Genomic DNA, 19,801 nt, shown 5'->3' on the forward strand with positions numbered 1-19,801 from the left:
TAGTTAGGAAATTATTCCCAAAATCCTGGACATTTAAGATTGAAAGGGATAAAAAGTTACATCTGGCTTTAGATCCCACAGACTGGCCATTAAACATCCAACAGTAAAATCTTGGGCAGATGCTTTTCTTACACTAGCTGGTATATCATATGCTCGGCAGAATGACAAAAACCAAATAATATTTCAATCGATTGCTTATGGAAAGAAAAATGAGCAATTCAATAAAGTGCACAACTCAAAAAATTGATATTTTTAATCTTTATAAAGTTTCTCTCTTGGAGATAATAAGATAAAGACACCTACTGCCATATACTTGCAGGTAATGGATTCCATTTGGTACCTCAGTGAATTGTCCAAGTTTCATGTTTGACCCTCGACCGTGGACAGCAGCTGATTATCCCACCACAGAGTACCTTGACACTATTTCCAAGCTCAATATTGTCACTAGTCCCAATCCACATATTCCCTACTGAAGGTAACTGAATAAAAATCAGGAATGGGAATTCTGCCTCTTTCTTTTTGCCTCCGTTACCCAACACCTTTCTTCTTGGTTTGTAAAGGTTAATTACCCACAAAATATTTTAAATATATTTGTAAAATTACTAGTTTCCATAGGTTTTAGGAGGGCTCTGCAAGTGTCACCATGAAGCAAAATAGCAACCTAACACAATGAAAGCATGCATTGAAGGAACGATCTTCTCGGCAATTTAACCAGAAAGATGAATCCAAATACAGAGTCATGATTCTGTACTTTCAATTACATGAGATACCAAGGGACTTGTACAAACTACTATCTTGGAGAAACTGAGAGATGATCCCTTTCATTTGCCTTGATATTAATAATTTCAGGAGAGGCAATGCTAAAACTGTGATTACCACTTCCTTTCTAAAAAGAAAACTAATTTATAACCTGGGTTTAATTGACATGGTTCAAGTTCTCCATCTTTTCCACCTGAGTGTTAATGTGACATAATGAATTTTTTGTGCAGGAACATTGTCTGTTGATTGGATCCAAAATTAACAGTCCGTGGAGACGGGACAAGTAGTAACTTCCATACATGTTTGCCAGAGAAACAAGATCCTAATATTGCAGCTTTAAAAAAACCTCAAATTCCACATTTGAAGACCAAAATAAAATGCATAAGATAGATAATATTTCTATAACATTTCAACTTAAGAGCAAAACCAAATTACTATAATCACAGAAGAAACAGTACAGTAAGAAACAGCACCTGCTTATATTTGATGCTCATTTTCCAGCCCTCATTAATATAGGGGAACAACTTATACACTAGTGCAATGTAACACCAATGTGATTCAAAGCATTCTTTAAAACAAGGTTACAACTTTAGTCTAATTTGTATAGGAAATAATTTGTGGGTTTACAGGTTCTGAGAAAAGCGCACATATGATGTAACATGTCAAATACCAGCACATTCCAGGTTTTCAACCTCAGAACTGTTAAATTTTTCTTGAAGTCTGTCCTTCCCCAGTGTAGTCAGTTCAAATGGTACAGATGCAACAATGAGCAGTAGAGGATATGCAACCAAATAAGTGACAGACAATTCCTCAGCCTTATTAATTTTGTGTTCTTGCTCTGACAGAATGGGATCCATTAATAGAATCACTTTGTCTTTGTATGTATTTAGACATTAGCATGTGTGTCCACTTTTCAGCACATATGACCAACCTATTCCCAGATGGAGGTATAGGAATGACACAAAAATATGTATAACCTACCTTTTAACTAGTCAATAAATCCAGAGTCTGGACATTAGACCATAATTTTACATAGTTAGAAAAACCACAAAATTGATTTCTCCCCCTGTCTGGAGAAAGACCGCTCAACATCTCTTCATCTTCTTGGTAGAATTAACTGAAGATCCTGGGTTTAATTCACTTTAGGCATCAGCATACCTATGGGTAATAAAATCCTAATTCAGCTGTTTACGCAGTAGCACTTGCATCCAATATCTTTCACCATGGTGGAGATGTTGGCAAGACCTGGGACAGAAAAGGCACACTCTCCACAGGCCTAACTATATTCATTGGACTTACAGCAGGTGCTGGAGTGTGGCAAGCCTCAGCAGTGTCTGGAAGAATAAAGGATTTTGAAGGAGAAAAGTGAAAAAAAAATTAGCAAACAAGTAGTCTTTAAAAATTTAAAGCTTTTTACAATACAAAATAAAAATATTTAAAGATGGTCTTCTTTCTCCATCCCAGAATTAAGATAAACAGACTTGCATCACAGTTCTTGTTTCTAAATTTTAGATTCTGGTAATAATGAAGACTATTTCTTGGCATTTTCATTACTAATATTAAAGTTAACAGACTAGTAAAGTGTTTCAGATATGCAAATATATTGATTAACAGTGTGAATATTCAAAGCTTGGCAGAAAAGTAAACTGACATTATGTACACAATTCCATTGACAAACATTTCTATCATTTTGGAATAAAATGTTTAGCTCACATTCACTTAACAATTTCAATTCCAAATGTCTTGAGGAATTGGTCCTTGCAGAACTATGCACAAAAAAAGTTCCATTCAGATACAGTGCACATAACAAGTGGAAATCAATATCACATAGCTGTACAAGAAAGTAGTAATTAGCACAAAGTGCCAGTTAATAATAGGGCTCTAAGAATTATTAACGGTATTCATCAATATGGTTTTACCATTTATAAATAAATAATTAGAGTTTAGGTAAACTGCTTTCGTTACTTAAAATAAAGCTGTAATACCGAAACATTATGGTAGGGTGAACAGTATGACATATTAATGTTAAACTTTATAAAAGAGAGGAAAGGTGGAATTTTTTTTTAGGTCAATAAGGGACAAATACAAAATCTTCAGGAAATTAAGTAATATTCACTGAAGTAAAAGAAATTAGGGGTAGTAATAAGTTAGTTATTTGCAACCAAAAAGCCATTCATGGAGAGCTCAAAAGTCAGGTAATTTTTTTAATGGTATTGTGGTAAATGAAGATATAGAACAAAGATGTTAAACAACAAAACTTTTCTATTTGGGGTAAAGCAAAATAAAAATTGGAAGGGGCAACAAAGAGGGAGTTGCAAAGGGCACTGAAAGCTTGAAACAGTTCAACATTGGGTGGAATTAGAAGAATTACAAGGACAACTAACTTTCGTTCTACATTTTCTCATCAGCATTTGTCCCCATATTTGAATCAAACAAAAACCCTTTTAAAGGAACTGGCAAAGATGTGAAACTCCCAATAGTTCAAGAGAATCACAGCAGCAGCTAACTTCACAATTGAATTCTATTAGCAGGTACACAGCTGAGTTTATTTTCAGTCACCAGTGGGTGCCCAAAGATGTTGCTATGAAAGGTCATAAAGAAAAAAATTCCTCTGTAATGTTGCATGTACAGTTATGGGGATCTGCAGCTTTTTGGAGCTTATGAAAGTCTCGAGGCGACTAGTGCAATTTACCAGAGTTAGTATGAATCAGCAGGTATAAAAAGGTATAATCTATGATATGTTAAAAATCATATACCTGCACAAATTTCCTATCAACTTTCTCTGTAATAAATATGTTCAGGCACACTTATAACAAAATTGCTGATGCAAACTTGTAACGCTTGAATTATACTTTTGGAATGCGTTGCATTTTGAATTTTGCAGCACAATCATTTATCACAGAAACATAAAAATAAGGATCAAATAGATGACTTTGAAATGGTGACTGAATTACAGCTGCATACCGTGCTCCAATTACCCACATCAACTTCTGATTCACCTGAAGACTTGTTTGACCATCCCGTGCAACACCATGGAGATTGATAGTTACACTTTTTTAAAAAAATAGAAGTAGCTGAGTAAAAACTAGCAAATCAGAATTTAGACAGATTTGTAACTGATCAAACTAACAGAAATTGAAATTGTGTCAAAGAAATCTCCATTGAATAATTCAAATAAAAATATAAAAGTAAAATTTAGCAATTAATGAAGTTGGCACAGGGATCTCTCAAACGGAAATGCTGGGCAGATACTATCATAGTAAGGTAAACAACCAGCAGTTTCCCCTCAAATTTATTAAATGCCACTGAAATGCACATCATTAAGCAGTATTAGCAGGAACACTGCCAGCTATAACCCCTCAATCTTTCTGTAAGTTCACTTCCCCCCCCTCTTAAACAAAAGACCACAGGCAACCCAATAGCCTTGCAAACGGAGCTTGCAAGTTTTGAGTCCCAAGGCTGCCTGTCACTCCAACTCACTTGCCTCAGTTTGGTAAGTTTTGTCAGTTCTCAACTGGGCTGCTAGATGAAGCGCCACGCAGTAGCAAGGCATTCCATGTCAGGTGGGGTGAGGTGGCAGGAAAGCAGGCAGGATCCAACTCTCCCCATTTCAATTGCGTTTCCTGCTGGCCAATTGTGGAGTGGCATTGACAGTAGCTGTAGTGAAGTCCTCCCCTGAAGGGGGATGCGAGGGAAAAAGTGGCATCCATGGGAGGAAAATCTAAATTAAAAAAGCAAACTCAGGCAGTTGAAACTATTAAGGTTTGTCATAATACTAACAAAATAAGCAGCAAAAATTTTAAGTTGTAATGTCTGCATCTCTCGTCAGTGAATGGAAATTTCGAGCTAGAGTTCAAATGTTTACTGGACAGCATTTGAGGTAAAAGTGCATGAAATCAAATGTGCCAACCCTGAAACAGACCAATCTTTAACTCTAATAAAAGATTCCTTGCCACAGAGTAGTTATCAAATATAAAACCTAGATATTAATAAAAACACATTCTACAGAAAAATAAAATACATAGATTAGTACACAACATATTCACACCAGGACAACGCTGCCACTCCCAGGACACTTTTGAAGCCTTGCATTAGATAAAATCTTATCAAAAGTACTCCCAAGTAACTTAACACTTTACAGTCTATGAGCGAAAGAGCACCAACATCCATTGTACAAATTTAGCAGATGGTTGAATTTTCTTTAAAACCACAGGTAGTCCCTGGTTATCAAAAACCTCGTAAGTGTTTTTGCTTTTGCTCCTTTGAGTTAGCCGATGACAGGATATTGACAGATTATAATGTTGCCATTTTAATCAAAATTAGTTAAGTTTTAGTGAATCATCAGTAGCAAAGTTAAAACTCAGTAACTGACCACATTTTCAATAGCTCATAGCAATTTTTGCTCCTGCCCATGAGTTTGGCATTTTGCAGGACTGCTGTGTTACAGCATAGTTTTAAACTTCAAGAACAACTTCATCCCACAATTTTACTTCTGCCTCAATATTCTTTTACAGGCATACAGCCTGAAACTAAAGCAAGACTGCTACTTTAAATAGCTGCAATTTCAAGTGTTTTCATTAAACCAACCACCTGACCCCAATTTTAGCTCCTTGCATTAAGCACTCCAAATCTGATGCAACATCAAGGTAAAGTCACCCGTACTCTGTTCCAGTTTTGGAAAAAAACTCATTGACCATCGTTGCTGAAGTGTCAAATTCTGAGCAGTTCCCTACTGCTATTTGAAACCCACAAGGAACTGTGATGAGATTGTATGAAATTATTTCATGTAGGATCTTTATGACCACAAGAGAAATAAAGCCTTCCATTCTAATCAATCCAGGGTGGATTCTAAAATCAATGCCCAGAAATGAAAGCACAGTGTGCCAATCCAAAATTGAATGCCTTCTTCAGTCCTATCAGACAACATATTACACGACATCAATTTTGACCACCATCTCAACAGCCACACTGTAAGTAAGTGATCAGCCCTCAGGCTTCTCTGTGGCTGTTAAGTGCACTCCTGTGTGTGGCAAATCTTTCCTCTCAGTTTTTCTCAATTAGGATTGCAGAGATTGGCAAGACACCATAAGGAAAATGAGGTGGGTAAATCACCATCTCATTGCTCAACAGCATTTTTATGTTCAAACTCAAATATACTGCACCATAATACTGTTGGCCATTCAAATTTTAACACTAGTATATGCCAACGGTGCAAAACAGCAGATGGTACTTAAACAGTCTGATATGCATTTAGTCTAAAGATTAAGCAGAATTATGCAACTAAAAGGAGTTCCACTCATAATGTGAAAAGCACAAGATCACATCCTTTATGAACAGAAGCATCAAGTTCAAAGGTTTAATGTTACATCTAACAAAAGTCACCATTTAGACCAGAATTGGTCTAAGGGCTAATTTTTGGGGCATTCTACTTAGAATTAAAACGTCACACCTGTAGAAAGCATTGCTAAGATGATATCAGGGATAAGAGTTTATGATTATGAGAAAAAAATTAATCCAGGGTTTTTTGCACAAAAGTAAGGTTAAGAGTAATTAGTAAACAGGGAAAATGATTGCTAGTGAGTGGTAACAAAGGTATATAATTTTAAATTTCCCATGAAAGATTTAAAGATGGGAAGTGAAGATGGGAGAAATTTTATAACATGAAAATAGTGGTAGTAGAATTCAAAGCTTTTAAAAAGTAGACAGTAGTTATTGAAAGTTTGAAAATTGACAGGGTAAAAAGGCATTGGTGGCAGGGCATTGAATGATGCTTAATCTAAAATACATGTGATTAGATGAATGACCTCCCAGACTGCTACAGAATTCCATAATTCTGTGGAACAGTATTCAACAATGTCCAACTAGAAAAAGCTTAAGGATGTGTAGGATGATGAAATGTGACACGAGCCCCTGCTGTTAAGAGCTGTGGTCAGAATGCTCGCCCAGGTTCTACGTAGGTCCTCATGCCCAGAGAGCTGTGAAAGCTGGTGATGCTATAACAGTGGATAGGCATCCGCTGCACCCGATGTGGCCTCCTCTATATTGGTGAGACAGGCCGCTTACTTGCGGAACGCTTCAGAGAACACCTCCGGGCCGCCCGAACCAACCAACCCAATCACCCCGTGGCTCAACACTTTAACTCTCCCTCCCACTCCACCGAGGACATGCAGGTCCTTGGACTCCTCCACTGGCAGAACACAACAACACGATGGCTGGAGGAGGAGCGCCTCATCTTCCGCCTGGGAACCCTCCAACCACAAGGTATGAATTCAGATTTCTCCAGTTTCCTCATTTCCCCTCCCCCCACCTTGTCTCAGTCGGTTCCCTCAACTCAGCACCGCCCTCCTAACCTGCAATCCTCTTCCTGACCTCTCCGCCCCCCCCCCACTCCGGCCTATCACCCTCACCTTGACCTCCTTCCACCTATCCCACCTCCATCGCCCCTCCCCCTAGTCCCTCCTCCCTACCTTTTATCTTAGCCTGCTTGGCTCTCTCTCTCTTATTCCTGATGAAGGGCTTATGCTCGAAACGTCGAATTCTCTATTCCTGAGATGCTGCCTGGCCTGCTGTGCTTTGACCAGCAACACATTTGCAGCAGTTATCAACGTACAGAATTTAGTCTCACAAATTGCCATTTGAACAAAGGTACCCAACACTGGATAACTTTCTCAAGCTATATTATTCCATTTTTGGATAGTCCCAAATCTGTCACATACACTCTTTTACAATCATGGAGGTCATGTGCCAGTTTCAATTACTAAGCCCTCTGATACTTGAGTTTTTAAGTGCATAGAGCAAAAGTGGTATCGACATTAATATCAATATACTCAGAAGGTAAAGGAGGATTGATTTCCTTCTTCAAAATTTCTAACAGAATATGAGAAGGACTGGATCAGGAGATGTGTAATTTTTGTTATTCAATCACACATGGGATATGGTTTTCATTGGCATGACTAATATATATTACCAACTTCCAAATACTCTCAAGGTGTTAGTGTACTACCTTCTTGAATCACTGCCCTTGTCACAGTGGTCTGAGTAGAACTGAGTGGCTTGCTAGGCTGTGTTAGAGGGCAACCACATTGCTGAGGTTTTGCAATTACAGACAGGCCAGACTGGGTGAAGATCATAGGTTCCTTGCTTAATGGGCATTAGGAACCGCAGCGAAATACTGAATGCATTAGATCATTGAATTTGATACACCAAAGGAACAGATGTCCCAAAAGTGAATTCAAATCACTTATGGAGTCATGGAGATGTACTACACAGAAACAGATCCTTCAGTCCAACTCATCCATGCCGAACAGATATCCTAAATTAATCTAGCCCCATCTTCCAGCACTTGATCTATATCCCTCTAAACACCTCCTCTTCATGTACTCTTCTAGATGCCTTTTAAATGGTGTAATTGTACTAGCATCCATCACTTCCTCTGGCAACTCATTCCATACATGCAACACTGTCAGTGTGAAAAAGTTGCCCCTTAGATTTAAAAGGAACCTTTCTCCCCTCACCCTAATCTTATACTCTCTAGTTCTGAATGCCCCCAACCCAGGGAAAAAAAAACCTTTTCTATTCACCCTTGCCATGCCCCTCATGATTTTATAAACCTCTACAAGCTCACCCCTCAGCTTCAACGCTCCAGGGAAAACAGCTCCAGCCTATTCAGCTTCTCCCTGTAGCTCAAACCCTCCAACCCTGGCAACATCCTTGTAAATTGTTTTTGAATCTTTTCCAGTTGCATAACATCCTTCCGATAGGAAGGAAATCAGAGCTGCACACAATATTCCAAAAGTGGCCTTACAATGTCCTGTACAGCCTCAATGTTACCTCCCAACTCCTCTACTCAATGCTCTGACCAATAAAGGAAAGCATACCAATCATTATCTTCGCTACCCTGTCTACCTGTGACTCCACTTTCAAGGAACTATGAACCTGGCTGCGACCAATTTCTATTACGCTTCTTTTGATCTTTCTTGAATGGCCATTTCTCAGTATTTTGCTCAAGGTGGTCATTCTTTTTGTATGAACTTTGCCAGAGTGTTATAAGCAGGCGATTCACCAATAAAAGGGTAACCCCCAAAGCCTATTACATTCTTATCAACTATTCAATTATAATCTTATAGTAGATGCTTCAGAGAGGTTATAGCATCTCCTCGTCCTTAAAGAAGCTTTTAAATTAAAGATTTTGCAGCTCTGAATCTGAAACACTAAGGAGACTTGTAGCTTTAAACTAAAATATTCACCGTTAACAGACACTTAAAAATAGGATGCCATTCAACTGTGAAACTATAAAATCCCATCTTACCAAAATAACTAATTACAAGTCCAAGGATGTCTAATATTTCTGGTTGTGAAAGAAATTATGTAGCACCTCACTCTAGTTCTCAGAAACACAAATGCAATCTCAAAACAATTATTATTTTTAAAAAGCTAAGTGGTCATTTTGCACACAAGATTCCACCATAGGTAATGACAGAACTCATCAGTTTTACCAGTGGTACACACTAGAAAACATTCACATTTGAATGCTGGGATATAAAACATCATCTGAATGACAGATACTTGGAGCTAGGGACTTGGTATTACATCTTACAAAGAATACAATTCCTTCCTCAAATGATCAAGCCCTAAAGTGGAACTTGATCCCTCACCTTAGAATGCAGAGTTTAGTGTTAAAACAGAACCAGGCTTGACTGAAGAGCTTGACATATGCAGACAATTTCAGAAATTCAATGTGAACAACATCCTTTAGTTACTGGAACTTATTTTAAATGCTTATTTAAGATTAACTCAGTACCAGTGAAAGAAGAAATAATTCAGAAGATCCCAAATAACTTAATAAAAAGTTATTGCTTTTCAAATGTACCCACTTGCGTGTAAGAAAATGTAGCAGGTAATTAGCAGACAGCAAACCCCTTATCCTCAAATACATGAAAGATGACAACCAGTTTTAGTGAGAGTTGGAAGAGAAATACTAGCAGGACACTTGGAGATCTCCACCCTCCTATCTGAATATTGTCTTACGCTTGTTTTTAAATATTCTACTTGAGCAAGAAATTTGGATCGACAGCTCATCAAAACGACTGATAATCTAGTGCTTGTTCTGTACTGTATTAGTCTCAGTGTACATTGTTTGTCGAAGTATGGTATGTGGTAATAATTGTTAACTAATTACTTTGGAAAAGTTTTCAATGTAATGGACTTATCCTTATATATTTGATAGCTTATTGAGGACATATTATCAGAGTCATTCACTGACTGAAAGGTAATATCATCAACTAAGTACATAAAAGGGCTCTACTCAAGAGTTCTTGTTAGTGGTCAGCACTAATAATTTACTTAAAACTAGGTTTTAAGTAAATGCAGAGATAGAAAGACATCAATTTTTCAGTAGAAGCATTTTTCTGTTGAGTTTTCAGCAGCTTGAGGTCATGCTGCTTTCACGTAATCACCAGTTATAAGCCAAGAGGTCAGCAAGATTGTATATTACTTTAAGTTCAAGACTGTAAAGGGTTAATACCAAATCTGAGATACAGGACAGCAAATCTCTCAATTCTGAAGCTAATGCTCTATATAACTGGAGGATTATTTTCATAAATTACAAATTTATCTCAAAGAGATGGTGGATCATTTGAGATTTAAAGTAAACTCTGCAATCCAATCCTTTTGGAATTAGCAAGAATGCAAAGCTTAAATGGTTTCTGATATTTACACAACGATTAAATAAATGATTTTAAAATTTCTCTATGGCTCCAGCACATTTACTGTATTTCAGATCTGCATCACTCTCATTACGTTAAAATGAAACTCTCCTTTGGAAAGTTTAAGACCTGTATCTCTAATTAAATATATAACTTAAACTACTCTACACCACCTCCCCTCCAACCCCACACTCCCAACTCCACAATATCCTCAAGATGTAAGAATCCCAATAGAAGGGAAGACTTTAGCTACAAAATGACCTGGTAGGAGTGGAGCATTCTCCAGGTTCAGGTTAAGGAGATGCTTGCCTTTTAAAGCTACTGCTGCCACAGAGGGGGCACTGGAAGTTGGGGTCTCTCCCATGTGACTTTTCTTGTGGCCTATCAGATGATTGTGGGACTGACACTGCAAGCCGCATTGATCACACACAAATCTTTGAGACTTGTAATGGACACCATGGTGATTTCGAGCATGGACCCGAAGGTAGGCAGCGGTGGTAAAACCTACACAAAAATAGGGATTTCAGGTGATAAAAAATAAGCACAAACACCTCCATATCCATGAATCTGGGACATTAAAAGTCTGACTGACTTTGTTCAGATAAAACTCAAACTTAACACTTTTCATCACAAGACATTTCAAGATTACATTACAAAATTACATGCAACATTCTTTAGAAACCTTATTCAGTTGTTTGCATAAAAAAAGCATTATCAGCTATTACCCAATATTTCGTTCATTAAACTGCCTCTTATTGCATAAAATTGCACAATACAGCAGCACAATCATTTTAAAACGGAGTCGGCAAGTAACCTTATCATCAAAGCATTTATAACATTCATGCAGCTATGTCAAAACTTACTGATCCTGAACTAGGAAGTTGGGGAGAGTTGGAGAGAAAAATGGCTAGCAATCCCACTCATGATCAACAGTTGACTGACAAGTGCCTGACGAATATAGAATTGGGCTCAAGTGCAATGTCTGGCACAAATGAACAGCCTGTTCAGACACTGAATGTCCAAGCTTACATAAGAAGAATGACCATTTGGAAAAATCTGTCAAATGATGTGTGTGGAAGTATATCCTAGTAGCCATTATTGCCATCTGTGGGAAATAAGGCAGAAGCTTGAAAACAAACTCTGCAAATTACAATTTAATAACATAAGGGACATTACCAAAAGGTGGAACAATTCTGTAACTAGGATCAGGAAACAACAATGAAACAACATGCAAATTAAGTACTTTGCGGACTTAAAACAGGTTAAAAACAATTATAATGGAGGAATGAGATACATCTTAAGGCCTGATGATTTTAGGTGGGAAAACTTAAATTGCATTTGCAGTAATGTTTCAAATCTTCGTGATTTGATTGGAAAATTGCTGGAGAAGTACACTTGAAAAGAGAAATCTGTCGGTTTTAGATTGGTTGTAGGAAAGTGAGTATAATTCATTAGAGACAGTGATTGGGTTTTTAAGATAAGTACCATCTGATCAGAGTCAGCATGCAGGAGGATTTGGCTCTGCCATGAGCTTTCCAGTCTTCCCTTCCAGTTGCCATCCTTCATATTTTAGGGCAGAGAAGTGAATGGGGACAGGTTATCAAACTGTGATAGGTATATATTTGCAAACTTGAGTGTGCAGCACACTGAATAGCTATCAAGAGCTGACAAGTACATTTTTCTTTCTTCTTCCTTAGTTTAGTACACATTAAGACCAATTGCCATGGCCTTACAAAATTAAACAAATGGTTAGCTAATTCAGCAGGAAGAACAGAAATAACTTAGGAATTTCTTGATTTGTACAGTGCTGTACCACCTAGTGTTTAAGCACTAGGCTCTTAAAGCTGCACACATACCTTAACCTGTCATAAGGGTGCAGCACTGTTATAGAACAATTATGTGGACAGGATTTTTATACTTGAACTTGAGTTCGCAAGAGAAACTTTAAGCAATAGACGTATGGGATTGGAATAAAGATGACTTTTTTTTGAGAGAAAAAACACTTCTCGCACAATGCTCATTACTGATCTTTCATATTCAGGGAAAAAATGCTTTGGTTTGGATTTCAAACCTCTGCAAAACAACTTGGGCATTGTTGGTATTCCTCCTCAAAGATGAAAGTAAAATAGTTTGGCAAGAACAACAATTATGGTGTTTAACAGAGAAGCAGCAACAGGTTTCCAAAATGAAATTTCCAAGACACCAGCTAAGTAGTCCGTTGCTCATATCAGCATGTCAGAATTTGGTTTTTCTGAGTGTGGGCAAGGAAGGAAGAGAAGGAAGGATTGTTTTTCTAGTTACACTCCACTTATTCCATAAAAAAATGAAACAGCCATCACTTAATTAAATCTCTTCCAAATGCTTTCCATTTCACCAACACCTGACTGAAGGATGCCAGGAGACAGGTGGATAATAAAACTAATTACTGATGTTATAAGTGGCAATGATAGAAGAATCAAGTTTATATCTTTTCTCCAATCTTGCTTCACATCTTCCTGAATTATGCTTATAACACAGTGTAAAATATTCAATTGACTGTGCTTGTGGCACAATGGTAGCATTATCCCACTCCAGATTAGAATGGTGCACATTCAAATCACATCAGGTTCAGAGTTTTACTGAGACTTCCAATTGTGCAGTGGTAGCATTTGTGTTTCTGAGGCAGAAGGCCCAGATTCAAGTCCCACCTGCTCCAGAGGTGTGCCAAACAGCTGAACAAATTGGTTAGAAATATCTCAAAGATTCAACTGGTGTTGTAATTGATTAGAAGTTCTCCATATCAAATAGTGAGTGTTTCTTGGGCTCATTTTGTTTAAAGAAGTATCTTCGTTCCAGCTGCAAATATGGGTGATGTTTTTAGCTACTCTCAGTTTAAACTGCTACAGTTTAATAGGTTGATTAACTGAGAAAACAGATGTGAAGAAAGCTTGCAAACAGAAATCGTTTGCGCAATGCAACAAACAGGGAAATAAATTTAGCACAAAATATTTTTCACTTTTTTATACTTTTTTAAACCACATATGCGTTTCAAGTTATACTGAAATTCTGCAAAAAAAAAACCCATACCTTTGTTACAAACATTGCAGTTGTGATTTTGGTTGTGATTATGCATTTTGATGTGGTTGGAGATGTAAGCTGCACTCAGCAGTTTACCACAGATGTGGCAGGACACCTTCCCTTCATGACGTATCATGTGTGAACGCAGACGGTCTTTGGTGGCAAAAGCTGCATCACACGTCTAAAAGGATACAGGGCAGGCATCAATATTTCATTTTCATAAATTATTATAACAGCTTTCTTTTCAAATTAAAATACTAACTAGTTAGAAATGTCAGAATATTTAACAGTCTGACCCACTGAATAATCCATCAGTTCTTTCTTTTCTAAGGCAATTCATTTATACATTGGGCATTAAATTTAGCTCCAGAAGTGACAATACACTCCACAGATATTATTTAGAATTTGGTTAATGGGACAAAAACAACTCCTTACATTCCTTCCACCAATTCTTCAGGACTCTGCACTTTCATATATAGAACTGTGTATGCAAATATCCTTGATTGATACACTGCAATTAATATACAGCAAGTATTTAACAGACAAGGCACAGGTGGGCACTTTAAGCAACAATGTTGTGTTATGACAAAGTACAGTTCCATGTTTGCAATTTCCCCTCAAGGCAAGCTCCTCATCTCAACTGCATTGTCAAGAAGAAATAGAGCACATGAACAAGACATGTTTTAACAGAGAGAAATAATAATATGAAAAGTGAGGTTGGTCCTCAGGGCTGGTTAGAGTAGCACTGGCAGAACCATGTGAGCAGCAAGACTCAATGATTAAAAATGAAAAAAAGCGCTCAGAAAGTGAAGTAGGTCTGGCAGCATCTGTGATGAGAGAAATAGAATTAACATCGAGTCCAAAAACCCTTCTTTGAAACAGATCTTTCTTTTTTAAAAATGGTTTCTGTCATTTTGGGATGCCACACTACTTTGGCACTTTGTTCAAGTCAGATGTGGAACAGTCACTCAGTGCCACCACAATAGGGATGACAATAAATTACTCAGAGCCTTCAGCATGTTCTGTTATTCAATTATGTTATGGCTCATGTATCTGACAAATCCAATTTACCTTCTTCCTTTCAGTAATCATCAATACACAGAGCAAATCTAATATAACCAATTACCACCATGCACAAATACATAGCAGATGAAATTCAACACTGAAAAATGTTGAGTGACCTATGTTGTTTGGAAGATTTAGAGAGATATAATGCAAGCTAAAGGGCTTTAAATATTTTAAAAACAGGAAGACCTTGAGTTCTTATGCACAAATCTTTTAAGATGCAGGACATTTTAGCAAAGGGGTAGTGGCATGGAGGAAATATTAGACCAGTAACCCAGAAGTCCAAACTAATGCACTGGGGACTGCGGTTCAAAACCCATCACACCGACTGGAATTTAAAGTCAATGAATAATGTAGCATAAAGCTAATGTCAGTAATATTGCTATGAAAATACTATCAACTGTGGTTAAATGGTTCATTAAAGCCGTAAAGAGGCAGAAATCTGCCTTCCTTACTTGCTCTGGCCTACACATGACCCCAAACCACAGCAGTAATGCATTTTGGAAGGTCTAATTCTAAAGCGAACTGTATTGTAAACGGAAGAGCCCTAGGAAAAATTGATGAGCAGAGAGATCTGGGAGTTCAGGTCCATTGTACCCTGAAAGTGGCTGTGCAGGTGGATAGAGTGGTCAAGAAGGCATATGGTATGCTTACCTTCATCTGAAGAGATATTGAGTAAAAGACCTGGCAGGTCATGTTGAAATTGGACCACACTGTGGTTCGGCTGCATTTAAAATACGGTGTACAGTTCTGGTTGCCACATTGCCAAAAGAATGTGGACGCTTTGCAGAGGGTGCAGACAAGGTTTATGAGGATATTGCCTGGTATGGAAGGTGCTAGCTATGGAGAGGTTGAGTAGGTTAGGATTATTTTCATTAGAAAAAAGGAGATTGAGGGAGGAACCTGTTTGAGGTTTACAAAATCATGAAGGGTATAGACAGGGTGGATAGAGACAAGCTTTACCCCAGGGTGAAAGACTCAATAATGAGATCACGCGTGCAAGGTGAGAGGAGAAAAGTTTAAGGGGGATACACAGGGAAAGTACTTTACACAGAGGGTGGCAGGTGCCTGGAACATATTGCCAGTTGAGGCAGGCACGATAGATTCATTTAAGGTGTGTCTGGACAGATGCACAAGTAGGTGGGGAACAGAGGGATACAGATCCTTAGGAATTGTGCGACAGGTTTAGACAGTGGATTTGGATCGACACAGGCTTGGAGTTCCTAGGCTGTAAAGTTTCTTTGTTCTTTGACTCTTGATTGTCCTCAAATAACTTAGCAAGATACTCAGTTCAAAGAGAAAGGATAGGCAACAGTTGCCAGTGATTAATGCTCACATCCAACGAACGATTTTCAAAAAACACAATCTTGGGGTTTACAACTAGAGGCTGAGAGTACTGGGAAATAATGCTCAGCATTTGAAACAGCATTTTGCCTCAACTAAAACATTACAGGTAAATCAGAGCACCACACTTTAGGAAAGTTTTACAGGCTTTGGAGAGAACTTAGGAGAATTGTTCCAGCAATTACAAGTCATATGGATGAACTAAAGATCTCCTGACAACAGAAAAACCTGAATGGAGAATTGAAGGAAATGTTTAAAATCATGAAGGGTTTGGACAAATGTTGGACAAAATGGCTCCCAAAGATTTAAGGGCTGTCAATCAGGGCACAGAATTAATGTCACTATAGAAGAGGCAAAGGAAACGTTCAAAAAAAATTCTTTACACGTTGGTTAACATTTGGAATGCGCCAAGAGGGTGGCAAACACAGATTCAACAGCAGCCTTCAGAATGGAGTTGGATAAATGCTGGAAGGAGAAAACTGTGACGTTACAAGAGAAAAACGAGAGCTGGATTTTACATTTGTGTCACCTCTTTTGAAGAGTCAAACAGTCATACAGTATAGAAACAGACCCTTCATTCCAACTCATCCACACTGACCAGACATTCCAAACTAATCTAATCCCACTTGTCAGTACTTAGCCCACATCCCTCTAAACCCTTCCAATTCTTATACCCATCCAGGTCGCTTTTAAAATGTTTTAATTGTATCCTCATCCACCACTTTCTCTAGCAACTCATTCCATACACACACGTCCTGTGCATGAAAAAGTTACCCCTTGGGTCCTTATTAAATCTTTCCCTTCTCACCTTAAACCTACACCCTCAGGTTTTGGACTCCTCCATCCTCGGAAAAAGCCTCTTGGCTACTCACCCAATGGCCCTCATGATTTAATAAACTTCTATAAAGGTCACCCTCAACCTCCCATGCTCCATGGCAAAAAGCCCCAGCCTATTCAGCCTTTCCCAATAACTCAAATCCTGGCAACATTGTGTGTGCAAGTACCCTCTCATCCTTGTAAATCTTTTCAGCAATCTTCCAAGTTTAACAACATTCTTTCTACCGAAAGGCGACCTGAACTGTATGTAGTATTCTAAAAGCGGCCTCACCAAGACCCTGTTCATCTGCAACATGATATCCCTGCTCCTATACTTAATGTTCTGACCAATGAAGGCAAGCATGCCAAACACCTTCCTCTCCACCCTGTCTACCTGTGACCCTTGCACCCCTCAGTTTATCTGTTCAGCAACACACCCCAGGCCCCTACCATTAATTGCACAGGTCCTGTCCTTTAGATTAGATTAGATACCATACAGTTTGGAAACAGGTTATTTGGCCCAACAAATCCACATGGACCCTCTGAAAAGCAACCCACCCAGACCCATTCCCCTAACCCTATATGTACCCTGACCAATGTACCTAACACTATGGGAAATTTAGCATGGCCAATTTACCTGACCAGCACATCTTTGGATTGTGGGAGGAAACCAGAGCACCCAAAGAAAACACACGCAGACATAGGGAGAATGTGCAACTCCACACAGACAGTCGCCCGAGGCGGGAATTGAAACTGGGTCCTTGGCGCTGCTAACGTCGAGCCACTGTGTTACCCCGGTTTGACTTATCAAAATGCAACATCTCACATCTATCTAAAATTAAACCCAATCTGCCACTCCTTGGCCCACTGGCCCATCTGATCAAGGTTCCATTGTACTCTGGGATAGTCTTCTTCACTGTCCACTACACTGCCTATTTTGGTGTCATCTACAAACTTCTTAACCATACCTCCTATATTCACATTCAAATCATTTACATAAATGAGAAGCAGTGGACTCAGCACAGAATCTTGTGGCATTATCACTGGTTACAGGCCACCAGTCTGAAAAGTAACCCTCTGCAACTAGTCTCTGTCTCCTACCTTCAAGCCAATTTTGCATCCAATTGGCTGGATCCTATGCAATCCAATCTTCCTAACCAGTCTAACATTAATGGGCAAGTTTGCTCTTGTTTTATTTTAGGTTTTATCCATACTGAGCCACAATTTAAATCTCAGGTTAGGAAGTTTCAATTGACTTAGCCTCAACAGATTTCTATGAGAGTGAAGAGACATCATTCTGACATCATTCCTGAACAGCATGGTTCTAATTTTAAAGGTTATGGAGGAGGTATTGTTTCCATCTTTGACGGCAATCAAAGGAAATTGCAAGCTAGTCAAGGACAAAGCCATTCAAAGCAGAAGTTACGACTTTTCAGGTCACACACTGACGTTCGAAGAACTATTGCCAACTGAATCGGTCTCTCAACTATATGGAAACTAATAGAAACTGTGCAATAGTAGACTAGACATAGAAGAGAACTGCAAATATAAAAAATAATCCATGCAAAAATATTCTGACCTTACTGGGTAGCGGGGTACTTAACACTATTTGTTGGTTTTTCTTACACGAACATACATTCTTACCTTTCTCCTTTATGCAATTTAAACTGGTCAAATGCGTTCACAACAATCCATTTTCTCTCCTTTCTCAAATCAACTTCACTTCAAAAAACTCTTTAGGGCTTCGGAATCAGAGGGAAAACTAATTCACAAAATATCACTTACCTACAAATTCACAATAACATCCAGTTGTTTTATTCTCCTCCCAATTTGAAACTCAAGACTGCTTCACCATTGCAATTGTGAGTCACATGTTTGTTTAGTCTGTTTATAACCCCCCCTCCCCTCATTATATAAAGCTGTAAACGAAACAATTCTGACTAACATTGCTCACAAATCCAGTTTAAAGATATGCAGCTTTGTTTATTTTCTCCCCCTCAAACAGGAAAGACATTAATTATAGGTCAAAAAAGCAAAGTAATTCTGGTTCCTACACAACAAAAGGTGAGCAAGACTTTTGGACTTGCAATTCTCATCTCAACTTGGATTTGACAGGTTACAGTGGACCTTTAATAAAAACAAAGCAACACAGCAGGTCTGTAAAAGCATGGTTAATGTTGAGTCTAATGGCTCTTCTTCAGAACTGAAGGGGATGCAAAATGACTGTTTCTGTGACTGCAAAAGAAAAACAAAAAGGAGGGGAAAGGATTAAGTGGAACAAAGACCAAAAATATCTTTCAGTTCCGAAGCAATCATATCGGCTTCAATCCTAACTCTTGCTTTCCACAGATGCTGCCAGACAGTTCCCCCAACAATTGCTTCCTTTCCTGATCTCCAGTTTCCGTAGTACTCTGCTTTTATCATCAAGTGAACATTTCCGGCACATCTCAAAAACAGTCAGGTCACAGGAGGAGCTACAATGGCAGCACTTGGCAAAGGACCAGTCCATCCTCTTCCAATAAGTACAGTAGATGTACCCAGGAAGAAAATTACATAAAGGGTTTTGGAAATCTTGACATTTTTTAAAACAACAAACTTTGAACTATACTCCATGTGAACATCACCCCTTAACTGGCTTTAAAACAGAAAAATAGAAAGTTACTTGGCATTTGAAGGGTCTCTCTGTGGAATGAACATGCTTGACATGACAGCTCAGATGATCAGGCCTGGAGTGGAAAGAAAGGTCATGGGTTAGATTGAAACAGAAGTAGTGTTTTCTTTATTAATACAATAACTCCTTGCTGGCTCCATAAGTATAATGAATCAGGGAGGACAATCTGGGACACAACCCAGAAAATTCCAAACCATCAGCCTGCACTGTCAGCAGATTTCAGTCAGAACAGCATTATGGGGTTGCTATAATTGGCCTCCGTTCCTCTGGAACAGGAGGAATGTCAGTCAAGGATTCAGCTTCAGATTATTGCCCAAAAATTCTGATCAACACCCATATACACAAAGGTAGAAGTTAAATGATTAAACACAGGCAATGCTGCCCA

At 38.4% G+C, this 19,801-nt stretch overlaps 1 protein-coding gene across 4 annotated transcripts in view; it reads right to left on the minus strand.

Annotated features, from left to right (window-relative positions):
* Positions 1–227: 227 nt before the first annotated feature.
* LOC132830314 (vascular endothelial zinc finger 1-like) overlaps positions 228–19,801 on the minus strand; it is a 42,481-nt gene continuing 22,907 nt past the window's right edge. The window contains exons 3-6 of one of the 4 annotated variants that reach the window (XM_060847909.1): positions 19,408–19,471; positions 13,530–13,701; positions 10,773–10,967; positions 228–2,093 (exon numbers count right to left, since the gene is read on the minus strand). In XM_060847909.1, coding sequence (XP_060703892.1) covers positions 1,978–2,093; positions 10,773–10,967; positions 13,530–13,701; positions 19,408–19,471 — 547 coding nt within the window. In that variant the 3' untranslated portion in view covers positions 228–1,977. Of the gene's footprint in view, positions 2,094–4,239; positions 4,481–10,772; positions 10,968–13,529; positions 13,702–19,407; positions 19,472–19,801 lie in introns of all 4 variants that reach the window. The other 3 variants (XM_060847911.1, XM_060847910.1, XM_060847912.1) reach the window with 3 other exon arrangements.

This window comes from Hemiscyllium ocellatum, chromosome 31, assembly GCF_020745735.1.
Source record: "Hemiscyllium ocellatum isolate sHemOce1 chromosome 31, sHemOce1.pat.X.cur, whole genome shotgun sequence".
Taxonomy (NCBI): domain Eukaryota; kingdom Metazoa; phylum Chordata; class Chondrichthyes; order Orectolobiformes; family Hemiscylliidae; genus Hemiscyllium; species Hemiscyllium ocellatum.